General features: G+C 37.3%; 1 protein-coding gene across 1 annotated transcript in view; it reads left to right on the forward strand.

Annotated features, from left to right (window-relative positions):
- METAP1 (methionyl aminopeptidase 1) overlaps window positions 1-15,750 on the forward strand; it is a 28,221-nt gene that overhangs the window by 10,270 nt on the left and 2,201 nt on the right. The window contains exons 3-10 of the mRNA XM_064510510.1: window positions 2,385-2,497; window positions 3,838-3,898; window positions 4,948-5,039; window positions 5,423-5,506; window positions 7,156-7,294; window positions 10,673-10,804; window positions 13,104-13,247; window positions 15,534-15,599. Of these exons, the coding sequence (XP_064366580.1) occupies window positions 2,385-2,497; window positions 3,838-3,898; window positions 4,948-5,039; window positions 5,423-5,506; window positions 7,156-7,294; window positions 10,673-10,804; window positions 13,104-13,247; window positions 15,534-15,599 (831 nt within the window). The remainder of the gene's footprint in view (window positions 1-2,384; window positions 2,498-3,837; window positions 3,899-4,947; window positions 5,040-5,422; window positions 5,507-7,155; window positions 7,295-10,672; window positions 10,805-13,103; window positions 13,248-15,533; window positions 15,600-15,750) is intronic.

Here is a 15,750-nt window from a genome sequence, read left to right on the forward strand (position 1 = left end):
GCTTTTTGTTTAATATAGTTTTCAAAAAAATAAGCAGGGATAATATTTTGGGTTGAACAGTGTAGTGTGCTTTGCTTTTTATCTTTACGCACATGGATGTCTAAGAATGGTATGGATTTTTCCAAGATACCTGGCACTGGATGCTGCATATCTGAGACTGCATTCAGTTCCTGGTAATCTACAGATCTATGTAAAATTTCAGAGACAATGGTACAGAAACCTCTATTTCTGTTCCTGTCTCTATTCGTCTCAAGTATTGCTTTGAGCTGAATTGCCAGGTATATGAACAGAGAAAGAGAGATGATGAAATAGAGGACAAAGAGAATAAATCATGACCGTAAGTCACTGCCAGGCTTGCTCCATCATAGTATTTTGATATCTGATAGAGTAAAAGGCAGTAACGTGGAAGAGGGTTTTTTTAATCTCTTTATGTGATTGGACACTTGCTTGAATACATGCAAAGCAGTGAGAATGCAGCTGTTCTGTATACTTGAGGCTTACCTCTTTGGGGAAAAAAAAAAGAAAATATTTTTATGAACTGATGCTGCTATTGGTCGGAGGATGTCGTAGCTAGGATTTTGCTGAGTTTATCTGAAGGTAATATATTTGTATGCTTTAGTTACAGTAGGTAGCACTGGTACAGAAAAATTGGTAGATTCTCCTTTACCCCTTTCTCTGTGGTCTTCCTTGTCCAGTAATGCATTTCCTTGTACTTTGTTAATGAGTGTCTGATAGGTACAACGGTATGCTGTTTCCTGTGTCCTAATCTTTTATTAGAATGTTGCTGCTCTGACTGGATTCAGCAGTCAAAACCCTTCCAACAGAAAAGGGGTACCAGGAGAGTAAATATAGTCTAGGAGTTTAAATTCAGCCACCCTCCCTCCCTCCCCCCCTCCCCCCCAAGAAAAGGCCAATCCCATCAAGCTCTGCTGAAAAGAAAATTAGGATTAAAAAGTAAGTGGCATGGCAAAAAGCCAAATTCTCAACTCACCTCCACCTTTCCTAAAACCCAATAAAGCCCCCTTTTCCATGATAAATGTTGCACAGTTTATAGCTGAGAGTAGCATAGGCAATTACAAGTGTTTTCCTTCTTTCTGCCTCCCCAGTGTAGAGTTCTCATAGTTTACACTTGCAGTCTGCGTCCTATTACTTTGCACGCTTGTGGATGTGAAATTCTCTTTCCTTTAATATACTTCTGGTAATCCTCTGGTGCAGTCCTCTAATGCTGCTGTTTATCTGACAGCAAAATTTTTGACAATACCACTAAATCCACAGTCTTTCTGGCTTCTTGGATAATTGCTAAGCCCAGTCTCAGTGGGTTTGGTTCTGATAGCCCTCGGGTCCTGAAAGTCACGAACTGTGCTGAAGCATCTCAAGAGAATCCAAAGTATCACCTTATTAAAACTTTGGATTTTTTAATTATTTCTCCGTGGTTCATCTAAACTCATGTGAGCAGAAGGCCCAGATGTCAGCTGTGCAGATTCTGAGGAATTCAAGTTGAGGGCTGCTATGGCCAAATTTTTGCATCTCTTCATTCTTGTGAGATCTGAAAAGAGAAAACAAATTTAAATTATGGGTTTTGAGTTAGACTAATGCTACCACGCTTGTCTTTTACCCCCTCTTTCCAAGTACATTTTTCTTGTGATAATGCTCAGTACACACTTGCTTCAATCCTCCATGTAACAGCCATCAATTTGTTCTGTTAGATTTGTTATTTATGAAGGAAGTCGTCAGTGGAGCACATCAGGCATAAATTTTACAAGGTTAAGAGAGCCAGGAACCTCCAGCAGATTAAAACCATCTCGTAAAGTACACATACTGCCTGTTCTGAAATGCAGAAGAGGCTGTACCCTCACTCTGCCCATCAGGACGGGGGTGGTAGTAGGCTCCGTGTATTGAAAATCATAGTCAAATGCCCTCTTTCCCACCCAGATCATTTCTGTCTTTGAATACTAAGAGAAATCACACTGAATAGGAACCTTCAGCTACAGTACAAGACTGTTAATTGAAGGGATGATGAGTCTTTCAGTAAAAATAAGTTTTTCCCTAAGAATCGAAACAAGCACAGAACCGTGTTTTAGAACTACATATGAACAATGACATCAATAACTATTTCATTTCCTTTGGGCCTTCAGTACTGCTATCCTGACATTGCTCAGTTTGCCATTGGGTAAAGATACAGTTGGTAGAATGTGAATTTTGAATGTGAAAAACATAAGGACAAAATAAGATGAAAATTACTAATTATACTTTTATTTATCAGTAACATTAAAAAAAAAAAGCCAAATAGGGTTAAATCTGTATTTATGTACTTCTAGGTCACTCTCTGGATGCAACACTTCTTATTCTTGGTAGGTTGCTGCAATTTTTTTTTTTCTTTTCAGAAGATGAAAAAGCTAAACGTGAGGTTTCCTCTTGGACCCTGGAAGGTGACATTAACACAAATCCCTGGTCTGGTTATCGATATACTGGTAAACTCAGGCCGCATTATCCACTGGTAAGTAACAAATGCCGCTCCGTTTCAGCAGTGGAGAAGAAGGTTCCACATTACGTTCTGTAGCAGCTAATGGACCAGAAGTCCTGGCCTGGTCAGCTCCCACATTTCAGCTGAGGAATGAAAGCTGCTTAAATAGTCTGAACCTGATGGCAAGGAGATGTGTGACTGTGCCTTGACTGTGGCTCATTTTGGTTTAATTTCATCTACCTTGTTATACTTAAACTGAAGTGCCCATGAGGGAATATGTATCACTGATAGGTTTAAGATCATATGTTTTAGTTGTAGCTTTTGACATTCATTCTGCAAAATCCTGCTGCTAGCTAAGATGATGTTCTAGCTCTTTGCTTTTCCCACCAATAATGGAGCCATCTGCTTCAGAAAAATTCAGATGGATTAATTTAGCATTTAAATAAATGGCTTGATAGAACCTTGCCTTAGTGGTTTGAAATAACCTAGTGAATAAACTGGTGAACAGCTCTGCTGAAAGAACGGTGAATACAGCAACCTCTAACACTGGATTGGTGAATAATAATTGTGATGAGTCTGATCTTCAGTTGGGAAGGTCCTCTTCTAAATTCACCTTTCACTATAGCTGTATTTTAAAGTGATGCAAATTTGTACATGGAATAAGGCAAAGTTTTAACAGGATTAATGGCATTTTTCTGTGTTTTTTTTCTAATTGGTCTGTGCTAGAGCTGCAGTCACTGTGGCACACTCTCCATAATCTTCTCCATCTGTTACAGGTTGAGCGAGTAGATTTACAGAGCCTGAGACCATGTGTGCTTATTGGTAGCACTGGAGAAAGGGTGTTCTGGATATTTTACTGGCCATGTAGTTAACAGTGCTATTGCTGAACACTTGCTTTTTTGTCCCCCAGCTGCTGTAGCATTGGTATATATGAAATTATAAGAAAAAGTCCTAAGAAATAGAGTGATCATTAAAAAATAACAATCTCACTAATGCATGCAAATAATCAAAAGAAGGGAGGGTGCATCTGGAACCAGAGCATTTGCAGTCTGGAAAGAATCAGAATAAACACTACAAGATAGCAGGAATAATACCTTACAAAAGCAATTTTGTTTATTTGACAAGTAGAATTGGTTTTACAAAGCTGTGAAGTTGGCTGTTAGAGGTGGTATAATATAAAAACAATAAAGAGTTAGAATCTTTGCTGGAAAATGCTGATCAGAGGTGTTTTGAGGTGTTTGCATACTTTGCAACTTTCTCTGAGTGGAATTAGCCATGTTTTGCAGTATTTAATTTTGCTTCATGGGTTTCTGTTTTTGTGACTGTAATAACTACTCTTGCAATCTAACCAGCTTTAACTATCATTTATTTAGACGCCAACAAGGCCTGTGCCAAGTTATATTCAGAGACCGGATTATGCTGATCACCCACTAGGTAACTTGAAACAAATCACAATTACAGTGTGTTACTTTTGTGTGCGTGTGTGTTCCTTCAATTGAAGAAGCCTTTAAAGCATCAAGGAGATGTTGGAAAAGGGAATCTCTTCTTTCCGTTCTTCTTACTTGGGCCTCTTCTTTCCTTACATTAACTTACTGATTTTTCAGAAATATGGTTACAGTTATTTCATAGAAGTCCAGAATTTGTAATGAGTTGTCCTCTCTTCCCTATACACCTTTGCAGGACAAAAAACATGCAGCAAGTCCTGTCTCTATGGCTTACTTGATAACAAACTACAAACCTATCACAAAAGTGAGCTGTGACATATGAATTCTTTAAAGTCATTCTCAGTGACATCACCCTGTCTTTGGAAATGTTTTATAGAATAACCTCCCTACCCTCCAAATGAAGGAAAATCCAGTAAGCAACCCCCAGAAGTGAATGGATAAATGAGTTCCAGCTATTTCTGGACACAGAGAAAATACTTTCAAAACTACTTGCTTACTGGTTTATTTTGATGTTTTCCCCATTTCACATTGATCTTGGTGCCTTGCATTTCCCAAAGAAGCTGTGAAGTCTCTTAAAATTATTCTTAGAACTTCAGCAGATTTTTAATTATTGTTTACAGGATGTAAATATTTAAACAACACAATGCTGGTTTTTAGGGAGTCATTCAACTATGTGAATGGCTTTTATTCTCTGAAAATCTGTAGTGGTTTTACCAGTTTGTGACACCACATTTGAGAATACAGTCAAACCATTTCTGAGCTTTGAGAGTGCTTATAACTAACTGGGTGTGATGGTTGTATTCAGTAAGTGGATGGGCTCCTGAACAATTTTGGGCATCGAAATGTGGTGGAAGGCTTATGAATTCATATTAATCCAGATGATGATGGTAATGCTATGGCTGGTGGGTTCATTATTATAGTCTGTGGTGAAAAGAGGCATACTTTTATTACCATTGGGAAGCTAAGGATGTTGCTTGAATTGGAACTGTGTAGCAATCGCTCTTCTGTATAACTTTTTTCTTCTTTTTTAATTTTCAGGAATGTCTGAATCTGAACAGGCTTTAAAAGGAACCTCTCAAATAAAAATCCTCTCATCTGAGGATATAGAAGGGATGCGAGTAGTGTGTAGGGTAAGGGGGTTTTGTTTTTCATTACAAAATGCTTTATTCTTGAAAAATCTTATTTCAGGTTCCTGAATAAGAACTATTCAGCTGCAATCATTTCCTTGTGCATAAAGTCATTTTTTGAAATGTATTTAGATAGCCTGTTTTATGTTTGCAATATTCAAGGGGATTGTGATCCAAATCTTAATAGAAGGGGATGTTTTCAAGTGTCCCTGATGTGTCTTACTAACATAAACTGTAGACATCTCAAAGTCTTTTAAAAGTCCCAGTCTACCCAGCTTTTCCAGTACTCTCAATATAGCTCCAGCAAGTGCATTGCTGACTTTCCAAGGATTAGACCTGGTCTAATTTTAAATAAGGGTTTTTTTTTTCTTTTTCCTCGTTTGCAGCTTGCTAGAGAAGTATTGGATGTTGCTGCCATGATGGTGAAAGCAGGTGTAACTACTGAAGAAATTGATCATGCTGTCCACTTAGTAAGGTTATTTTATTGTTCTTTTGGTTCTAGTAAGTGCCCTTTTTGTTTCGGTATGGTTGTTACATGTTTTTGGTTGTGTGTGCATTCCTTTTCTTTATTCCAAACTGTCTGGTTCCCAATTTGAAGCTACTAGGTAGCACAGATGTTAGAAACCTATCATAGCACAATGTTAAATTCAAAAACGAATCCCAAGTTAGGAACTCCTGGGCCTCCCTCCATGTCAGCTCCTTCCATAATTTTCAGCTTCAGATTTTCTCTACAAGTTCCTTCATCTGTTTTCTCTGATAGCATCACATAATTTTTTTTCTTCTAGACCTTCTTAGGTCCATAGATGCTGCTGTATACAGTGTCATATGTAGGCCACAGACTTTTCGTGCTCCATCCTGTTGGTTAAGGTGAGGAGGAGAAAGGCAGAGGAGAAAGTTTAATTCTTTATGATCAGGAATCAGAACTGAGGAGCCTGAGAGAGTAGAGAGGGGATTGTCTCTTTTGGGAAGTCCACAAATACAGTGAAAAGGAGCTGACAACTTCTTTCATGTTGGGATAAGTTTTTGATGCAGTCAGGCAAACTCTGGTCCAAATCAAAGCATTTGAAATGTGTATGCAGTATTTTGCTGGCTCATATGTTCATAGGTGCTTCAATTGTGTAATTTTTTTTTTTTTTTTGGACCTGTAAGATATGTGCATTTGTTTTGAGACAGAATACCTGTGTGCACTGTGGAGAATGCAAGGATCTTTTAGGCCACTGGTGTAAATAAATTTGCTGGGAGAGCTTTCCGGTTGCTGTTCTCCTATATGTGTGTGCAGCTATTAAGCCAAGGTTGTAAGGAGCTTACTCTGGTTTGATTAGACCCGAGGTTTATGCTAAACTGTATTAAACACCTAAGCACTAAATTATGCGCTTATGTGCATGATGTCTATTATAAGCAGCTAGCAGTTAAAATGGTGATATGTCCCCTCTGCCCCCCACTAGAAAAAGCTTTTGAGAATTTTTGCACAGAAGATAATTGATATCAACTGATATCCCTAATTGGTATTTAACAGTTTTAAAATAGTATTATTTTTTAAATATAAAAAAATGTTACAACAGTATTATTTTTCCAGAATTACTCAATATACCACTTAGTGTGCTTGTGATGTGTGTATGTATCTAAAATGTATGTGTCAGTTTTGCAGAAATCCCAGAAAGAATATTAGAGGAAAGCAAAGGAAGCAGCTTATGTTTTTAAAGTCAGGGATAAAAGAGTGGTACCAAATGTAGTTCTGTCTAGCTGATCTCCTATAAAACAGTTACTTAAAGTCTCAGAACAGTTGCTTAAAGGCATTCATTGAAAATGGCTGGTTTTTAAATCAAATATGTATTTCCATGCATTATTTTGAACCTGAATACTTCAGCATCTGTAGCTGAACATAAAAATGAGTAAGAAAAAGTATTAAACTAGCTTTATTTTCTTCTTGCAACACTGATATGAAATGCAAAGCATTACAAAATACCATAATGCCGAAAAAGGGAGGAGTGCTTGAAGAAACTTATTTTCAGGAGTCACTTTTTCACAATATCATTCTTATTGTAAAGCTGTTGTGCTTACACTTTTTCTTTGTACAAAACTTGCTAATATAAATTGTATTCCTTTAAATCCAATTTAGGCTTGTATTGCAAGGAATTGCTATCCTTCCCCTCTGAATTATTATAATTTCCCTAAGTCATGCTGTACATCAGTGAATGAAGTGATCTGTCATGGAATTCCTGATAGGAGGCCATTGCAGGAAGGAGATATTGTTAACGGTAAGTGTTAAGAAAATTAACCTTCAACATTTCTACCTTCTGTCCAGTTAGACCATTCAATAAGGTTAAATTTCAGTAGCAGGCAACATGATTGGAGTAGCTTCTTAAAAGAGCCTTTTGTTCTCATTTACTAGTTAACCTCTTCTTTTTATATATTTAAATTAATGAATTTGAGTAGTTAATTGCAAAAGTTTGGTCTGTTTTAGTAGCTTTATAATTCTCCTATCCTAGCCTCTGTATTGTCATAGTGCCTGAGTATTCCAGTTGTGGGCTATATTCCAGTTATTCCAGACTCTATAGAAATATGGAATAAAAAAGGCAGTGTTTTGAATGTTTTTAATGTTGCCAGAATTACTCGTCTCGGTTAGTTCTATGTGAGTTCTTAGTAAGATCGCTTTAAATCCTTAAGTTGCTACTACAGCTGTGATGACTTTAAAGAATCCTAATAGTGAGGCATTTTATAGGGGCATATTAAGCAGCATATCCTTTTTTTGCGATTCTCAGAGTCGGATGGTGCCTGCTGTTTTTTGCTTCTGGTACTTAAGGTACTTAATCCTTTTAGGGCATTAAAGGATACCTGTATAAATTATTTGTCAGTTTTTTGTTTTCTCATTGTCTTTTTTCTTGATTTCACAGTAGAAATTAGCAACACCTATTTTATATAAATATTGGTACCTTAACTTATCAAATGGCCTTTCTTTTCTTTTATCCTTAAAAATATACTCAAGAATTCCCAGAGTGTGGCCTAGCCTTAGAAGCAAGTTGGGATCCTCTAAGATTGTCAGGCATTTGCTATATATAAACATGCAGTAATAGCTAATGTCTACAGCTCAGTGCTGTGGGTACCAGCCTTTCTGGAGCGAGCCTCATGATTGCTAGCTCTTCCTATGTCAGGTTTGGTCTGGCTGATAGCTCTCAGAGCTGTAGTGTGTGTGTAGCCATTTGGCCAAAGTAACTTTATTTTTTTTTAATGTCATGGTGGTGCCTTTGTATACCTCTCTGTTGTTGCCATCTTCACTGGCATTGTTCGAACCCAAACTAAGGAGCCCAATTAAACTTGCTAGGTTGACTTCATCTACAGAGTGTATTAGCTCTCCACTGTTTGCATGCCAAGGCTGTACCTCAGCACTAGAAAACACTATTTATAAGAGAATTTAGTCATATCTCTGTTCATATCCCTGCCCTGAGTGCGCTTCTGCAAGCCTTGAGCCTCCTGCTTTGTCTGTATGAGGAAGCATTTGCTGACTCTTCTGCAGTGTAGTAGGTCTTGTGTTTTGTGGATCAAATGCACTTTCCCCACAGACTCAAAAGGCTTCGAAGTCTTCTGGGCTTACCTTTGGGAAAGCAGTGTCCCAGAAGCTACTTTAAAAGGAGGAAGAAAGCAGTGTACAAGGGAGAGGATGGGAAAAGTACTTTAAATAATGAAGGGATAGACCCATCTCTTTCTTTACCTAAAATATTGCTGCCTGGGAGCAAAACGATGCCATTTCAGAGCCTGAAGCAGGATTTCAGAATCACAGGAAAACATAGGAAAAAATTATTTTGGAAGGGACCACCAGTGACATCTGGTCCAACTTCCTCTCCAAGCAGGGCAAAGTAACGTTTTGTTACTGTACTGTTCCGTGTGAGCAGTTTCTTGACAAAGGCTGATCTCTGTGCAAAGTGAGATGTTTTGGCAAAGTCTGGCAGTGTCTGAAGCAGTCTTGTAATCAAGCGGCTGTAGAAATAGCTTCTTCACAGCAAGTAGTCTGGACGTTGTCCTTTGAGCTCTGACATGTAATTCATGAGAAACCTGAATAAGTTTACCTGGGTGTTGGCTTCTAAATGCTATTTTTGTTAGGCTACCGGATATGTATGCTGGTTTAAATGTTCCAGTAGCTCCATGTAATCATGCAGTGAATGTAGTGTGACCCTGTACATGCCTGCATCCGTAACAGGCAGGATTGTTTTAGTGCAGTGTTAACTTCTTTCTTCCATGTTTGCCACTGGTGCAGATTTACTGTTGGCACCAGTGTTTTTTCCTGTGTTTCCTATTAAGGTTGTACTGGGCTCGCTGGGCAGCTCGTGTACTGTATTCTTAAATTATTATAGCTCAATCCTGTTTCCTTCATGGATATTTACCTGTGAGATTGTCTAGATGTGGTTTTCTTCATGTTCAGGAGTTCAATAACTATTCTAGTATTTTAGCTCCTCTGGCAGCTATTAGAGCTACGAGACTTCTGTTAAAGTCTGTTAAACTCAAAAGTAACAATTCTAGCACAGGAAATCAACTTGAGCTGCGAATCTACAGTATTTTGCATAATGTGTTTACTATCTATAACTACTCTATGATTGCGAATTTTAATTTTTTTTGCTCTTGGGCACATCAGAGACAGGCTACTAGAATAGATGACCATTATGTCTAAACTGGCAGGCTTGTTTCCCATGTTTTGTAAAATGACTATTTGTAATGAACATCTTGTGTGGACATTCTTAATCCAAAAACCTACTTTTTTCAAAATGGGTTAAACTAAACAAAAAAAAATTGCAATAAAAGTGCATGTGGTTGTATTTCTCAACAATAAGTTATTTCACTTTCAGTTCACAACCAACTTTACACACAAAGCAAATAAGAGTTCTGCTGCAACATAATTCTAAACTCTGATTACATGCTCTCGTAAATCTAGGTTGTTTTAAGCATGCCCCTTTCACTCTTGCTGTTTGCCTGATGCAGAACTTTTTAAATTTTTTTAAACTTTTTTCTTTCAAATGAATTTGGCATGTTTTTGTTAGTCAGGAATAATGTTGGAAAGGTGCTATGTGGTTAATGTTCAGTAAGAAGCACTGCGTTTTTTGGCTGTAAACAGCGGGTTTGGCATTCTGATTTTTGCGGAGCTATGGCTTACTATTCTAAACGTAGCAAAATTGCTGCAGTTAAAAGATGGGTTAAAACATCATTACCTAGTGACTTAAATTTAATTTCCCTCTGTTGGTGCTGGGATTGATTCTAAGGACATACTTTAACCAGGTAAATCACCATGGAGCAAATAACTTCCCTTCCCTGGTTTTATATTTACCCAGAAAACCAATCATAATCAATAAGCTTGCCATGGCTGTGTTACATCGGTGGGGTTTGTTCATTTTTAAATTTTTTTTTAATCAAGCCATTGAAGAGTAAAGCACTGTCTTATTTACTAATTCCATAAAATCTACAGGGTAAGTATTAGAGAAATGATACTGCTGGAAGAGCTTTCACATCTGGAATTCTTCCAAAGTCGTTTCATAACTTCAGAATTATAATACTACATTTTTACATGTTTTTGTTGTCCTTTATGCAAATCAAGAGACAAAAAGTGAGAAACAGTGGTAGCATTATAGTATGTCTGGTATTCTTTGCAGTGGATATTACTGTCTATCGTAATGGTTACCATGGAGATCTGAACGAGACATTTTATGTTGGCGACGTTGATGAGGGTGCAAGGAGGCTTGTCCAAACAACTTATGAGTGCCTAATGCAAGCCATCGATGCAGGTAAAACCTTTTACTGAGGCTTAAAGCGTTAACGTTTTTGTTCTCAAACATATTGATATTACAAACACGATTGCTTATATTTGCTGTTACCTGGAAATTACTTCCGTTGTAGAGCAGTTCTTATTGTATGTCATTAGTAGATGATGTATATTGTTTAATACAGTGATTCTTCAAACTTCTTTTGTGGGTGGTGGTTGCAACTCTTATTTTAAACAGATGTTCACAAGGAAAATGTAATTGATGCTGAGGTGATCCGCGTATGATATTTAAATGGAAACAGCTGTTTGGACAATTAGTAAGATAAATAAGACAATCCTGGATCTGAATTGTTTATAGAATGTGAAAGAACAAAGTGCATATTGGAAACAAAAGAAGGGCTTGCTACTTTTTTAATTTGAATGATATTGTTAAATGAAGCAGTAATGTAAAACACTGTCTGAGGACGTGAAAACACACTTCTCCCCCTCGCCCCCCCCCCCCCCAACTTGACGGTTATTTCATAAAGTTAATGAGGAGCTCTTGATTTTAAACTGTGTGAATGTGCCAGGGAAGACAGACCCATCTCCTTCAGCACCTGCAAGACTTGAATTCTATTGCTTAGGGATAACTCAGGATAGCTTCATTGAGACAAAAATCCATGTAAATGATATATTGCGTACCTTTTGTGTGATCAGGAACATACTGTAGGACCAAGCTGTGAAGAATATAGATTACCTGTTTACACAGGCTTACTATTCTGAAATGAGCACTTTGTCTTTCAGAGCTAAATCAAAGTAATGTTTATCTTTGTTCCTGTGCTTTATTTTTATAGCAGATTTGCTATAGATGTATTGCCTCTTATCTTTAATATGCTGCTTTAGATATGTAAACTATAACAATAATTCATCTTTGTGTTCATTATAGTGAGATTTAAATTCTCAATGTAACTTTTCTTGAAACTTTTTGGATGTTGTAAGAGTTTTTAATGGATTTTAGACATTCCTTCATAATAGGAATTGCAGCTGCAAGTTTCTCAGCTGTTACAGGGTGTCATCTCTTCCCTGTTTACACCATCTTAAATTCTGGGCTTTTGACCAGCAGAGCACTTACTGTGAGAGTAAGGTGAGAGAAACAGAAGTAGGGGTCTCCTTGGTGCATTGAGATGAGTTGCTTGGTATCGTGAAGCCTGAAGATGATCTACATTACCTCACAACAGCTTAGCACAAAACAGATTAATTTTCCTTTCTTCTCCACTATGTCTGTCTTGTATTTTGGGAAAAGCATGCCTATTTTAAAAATAGGTTAAAGTCCTTGTTATTTTATGTAGATTCAGCTTACTGGGTTAAGTTATAGTTGTTTACGTTAGCAGAGAATTAAACTAAATGGCTTGTTTCATGAAAGCTTTTTGCTGTCCTCACTGTTCACTTACCCTGCTTAAGGTAGCTTCATTTAACCACACATTTTGCTCCCGAAGGAACAGCATATATTCAGGGAGTAATAAACGATTTCGAAATAGCATTTAGATTTTCTTTTTAGTGGATCTAGATTACTTTTTTTACGCAGCTTCATTGTTTGATGTATGAGGTAATGTTGCTTTTATGGTTTTATTACCCCCTTGTCTAAGTGAATTTTTCACGATTTTCATCTGTTTCTAACTCATTTAACTTTTTCAGGTTTCTTAAGAGGACTGTCAAAAAAAAAAGTCAGTCCTGAGTATGAATATTCTTATTTGCAGTAGCATTGCACCCAACAATCTTGTCTAAGATTAGAGGTGCCCATTTTGTCTTTTTTTTTCCCTTTTGTGTCCTTCATGTGTAATCATTTTTCCTATTAATTTGTGTGTGCTTTTCATGTAGTAGTGGGGAGAGAAGTGCATATTAAAATTTAGTTTATGCATTTGTCAAAAGCAGCACTGGTGCTCTAGTTATGAGAGGCTGCCAAGTGCTTTGAACATCTTTGTTGTCTTTAACTTCAAACTTCAACATCCTTTTAATATATGAGCACTTGTATCCATGAGAGGAAAAAAGAGATGTTTTTGTGAAGGAGGCGTTTCCCTCTTTCTCTCTCTTTTTTTCTCTCCCTCCCCCCCCCCCCCATGAGACTGTTTCTTCCTTCTTCATCAGATTCACTTATGTACTTGATGGATTAAGAGATCATGGTGGAGGGAGGATGCTGCATGGAAGAACAGATAGATGTACAAGCCACCAGTGTTACAGAGTTGTTACAGAGATGGTGTTTGCCTGAGTGGTGTGAAATGGTTGGGTATGTTGAAAGAAAGCTGTATAAATTTGTATCCATCTACATTATTTTAATTTTGCAGTAAAACCTGGTGTTCGGTATAGAGAACTTGGAAACATTATTCAGAAACATGCTCAAGCAAATGGATTTTCAGTGGTTCGGAGCTACTGCGGGCATGGAATCCATAAACTTTTCCATACAGCCCCCAACGTGCCACATTATGCCAGTGAGTATTTGCTTTGTGTTGTCTTGTAGACAGGATGTGGTTTGCAATAAACACACCCAATCTACTTGCTCATATTCTAAAAAAAGTAACATGTTGCCTGACAGCCATCAGGTTGGCATTTTTGCACTTGTAGAATATATACATATATATATATATATGTATGTATGTAAAAAATACTCTGGATCATAGTGTTCTTTATGAGCATAAATTAGCTGCATATGTTGTATGCTGAGACAGTCTGTTCCCACACTAAGAGTTAGCTCTCACCTGTAGTGGGTTGGTGCTTGACTTGTTTGCATGAATTCCCAACTAGCCCATTAGACATTCTTGTCTGGAATAGGAACATATTTCTATTCTTTCACAGAAGGTCTAAGCAAAACCCGAATGCCATTCCCAGATGTAAATGTTGTTTTGAATAGTATAGATAGATGTTGTGCCTGAATCTGGATCCTGTTATGTTTTACTTTTCTCCATTTGAATGTTGTGATCTGGCATTCCTAGAAATTTCTTTGCAGTTTGTGGCAAATGAGGGGCACCCCTGGTTCTCAGCTTTAGCTTTGGGAAATGGCAGTTTTCCCACAATGTTTTTTGGTAGCTGGACTAAGAAGGCATCCTTAGGAGGAAGGGAGAGAAGCTTAAAGATGATCAGATAACTAAGGACAGAATAAATCCCATAAAGCAGTGATAAACAATTCAAACCCACTCTAGCTGTGAAGCTTCCCTGATAGGACCCTTCTTTCCTCAGAGCTGACGGATGCCTCCATCTTCCATCTCCTAACAAGTTTTAACGCCGGTTGTAGTTGTAGATTGTAATGTAGTAATCCCTGACTTTTCATCTGGTCGTTTCTGTAAATGATTTTTTTCAGCAAATGGACAAAAATCTATTACAGGGTGGAAGGGTATCGATTCCAAGTATTTATTTTTGATGGGTAAAATGAGGAGAATCTGTACTCTGTGGAGATGGAGGCATTTTATAGCAATAAAAATGGAGTCTGAGAAAAAGGGAATTTTTCTCTCTCTATCTGGCTGTTGGGAACTTTGAGCCCTTTTTTTGATTGAGCCAAGACAGCTATTCCCAAGGAGGAAGATGCTGTTTTATTTTAATGCAGCTTGGCAACAAAAGCAAAGTAGAAAGATCTAAGGGATTTAAAGCCTATTGGAGAAAAAATACAAAAGTTTCTTGCTTCTTTCTGGCTAACTATGAAAGAATTTTAAAAGGGAAAAAGCTTATTTTATAAGCCTTTAAACTATTTAACAAAACTGTATGAAAATTTTAGGAAAAGAGGATGAAATTTGTGCAGATATTGAAAACTTAAATGTAAGTGCTGAGAACATGAAATACCAGCAGATGATGAGGATAGAAGCAAGTTCCTTCAAATATAAGAAAAGTGTCCTGGCTGCTGTTGTGCCAGCTTGATGTCCGAGATTTTTAAAGCATGTAGGCGATTTAGACAATAGATTTACACCATAAGAGTAAACTGAGGGGTGGTGAATCTGTATGTCCGAATTGATGCAAGCTGTCCATAGTGGCAAAGTAGCTGGAAGCTAGTGGTCCCCATGCAACACTGAATTTTGTTGCAGCTCTTGCAAGCCAGGCTAAGCTGCAGCGCTGTTCGAGGGTCACAGCCTTTGTTAGTCAAATGTGCTATATATCAGCTCACATGCCTCCACATAAATGTTTTTGGTATATAACATCTAAAAGTTTCAGTATTATTGTCCTAGATGCCTTGAAATTCTCCACCTTTATATGTTAACTAAAGAAATACAGCATTTTCCTCCTCATTAGCAATACGACATCTTTAGTATTCCAGAGTAACAAAAGGGAAGATCTCTCCTATATCGAAACATGGGATTACCTGACCACTAGCCTATTTTGACAATTTATTGGAGTTAATGGTTCAGTGAAACCAAATTAAGAAGTAATTAAGTTTGCAAGCCTTCTCTGAATATCTTAAATGCTTCTTATTTTTACTGATGCTTTTCATCATAAAAGTCTGCAGGAATTCTTGTATTACACTTGTTCAGTGTTTTTGTAGAACTGGAATTGAACTCTGAACAATTAACTTTAAGCTCCTTGAGTACATTTTACAGCATTGAGGAGGGGGAGGAGGAAAGAAGTAAAAGAAAGTTTAATGTGGAGGAAAGCAGACTAATGGACAAGTATGACGGAGCCTTCTCTGAAAGGTTTTTCTGACTTTACATAATTGTGCTGTATTCTCATAGGAGAAGAATTCATTCATTTTCTAAGATAAGATGGCTTTTTCTAACTTGTTACTTTTATTGCAGAAAACAAGGCAGTTGGAGTAATGAAGCCAGGTCATGTATTTACAATTGAACCAATGATCTGTGAAGGTAAGCAAATTCCAAAAAGTGATAAACTAAACTCATTCTGTGGAATGCTTGTTATTACAGTAAAGTAGTTACTCTTCTTTACTATACTATAAAGATGCGATGGTACTATAGTATAAAGATGCGATGGAAAGATGATACTGATCTTATTTAG

Source organism: Dromaius novaehollandiae, chromosome 4 (genome assembly GCF_036370855.1).
Source record: "Dromaius novaehollandiae isolate bDroNov1 chromosome 4, bDroNov1.hap1, whole genome shotgun sequence".
NCBI classification, from domain to species: domain Eukaryota; kingdom Metazoa; phylum Chordata; class Aves; order Casuariiformes; family Dromaiidae; genus Dromaius; species Dromaius novaehollandiae.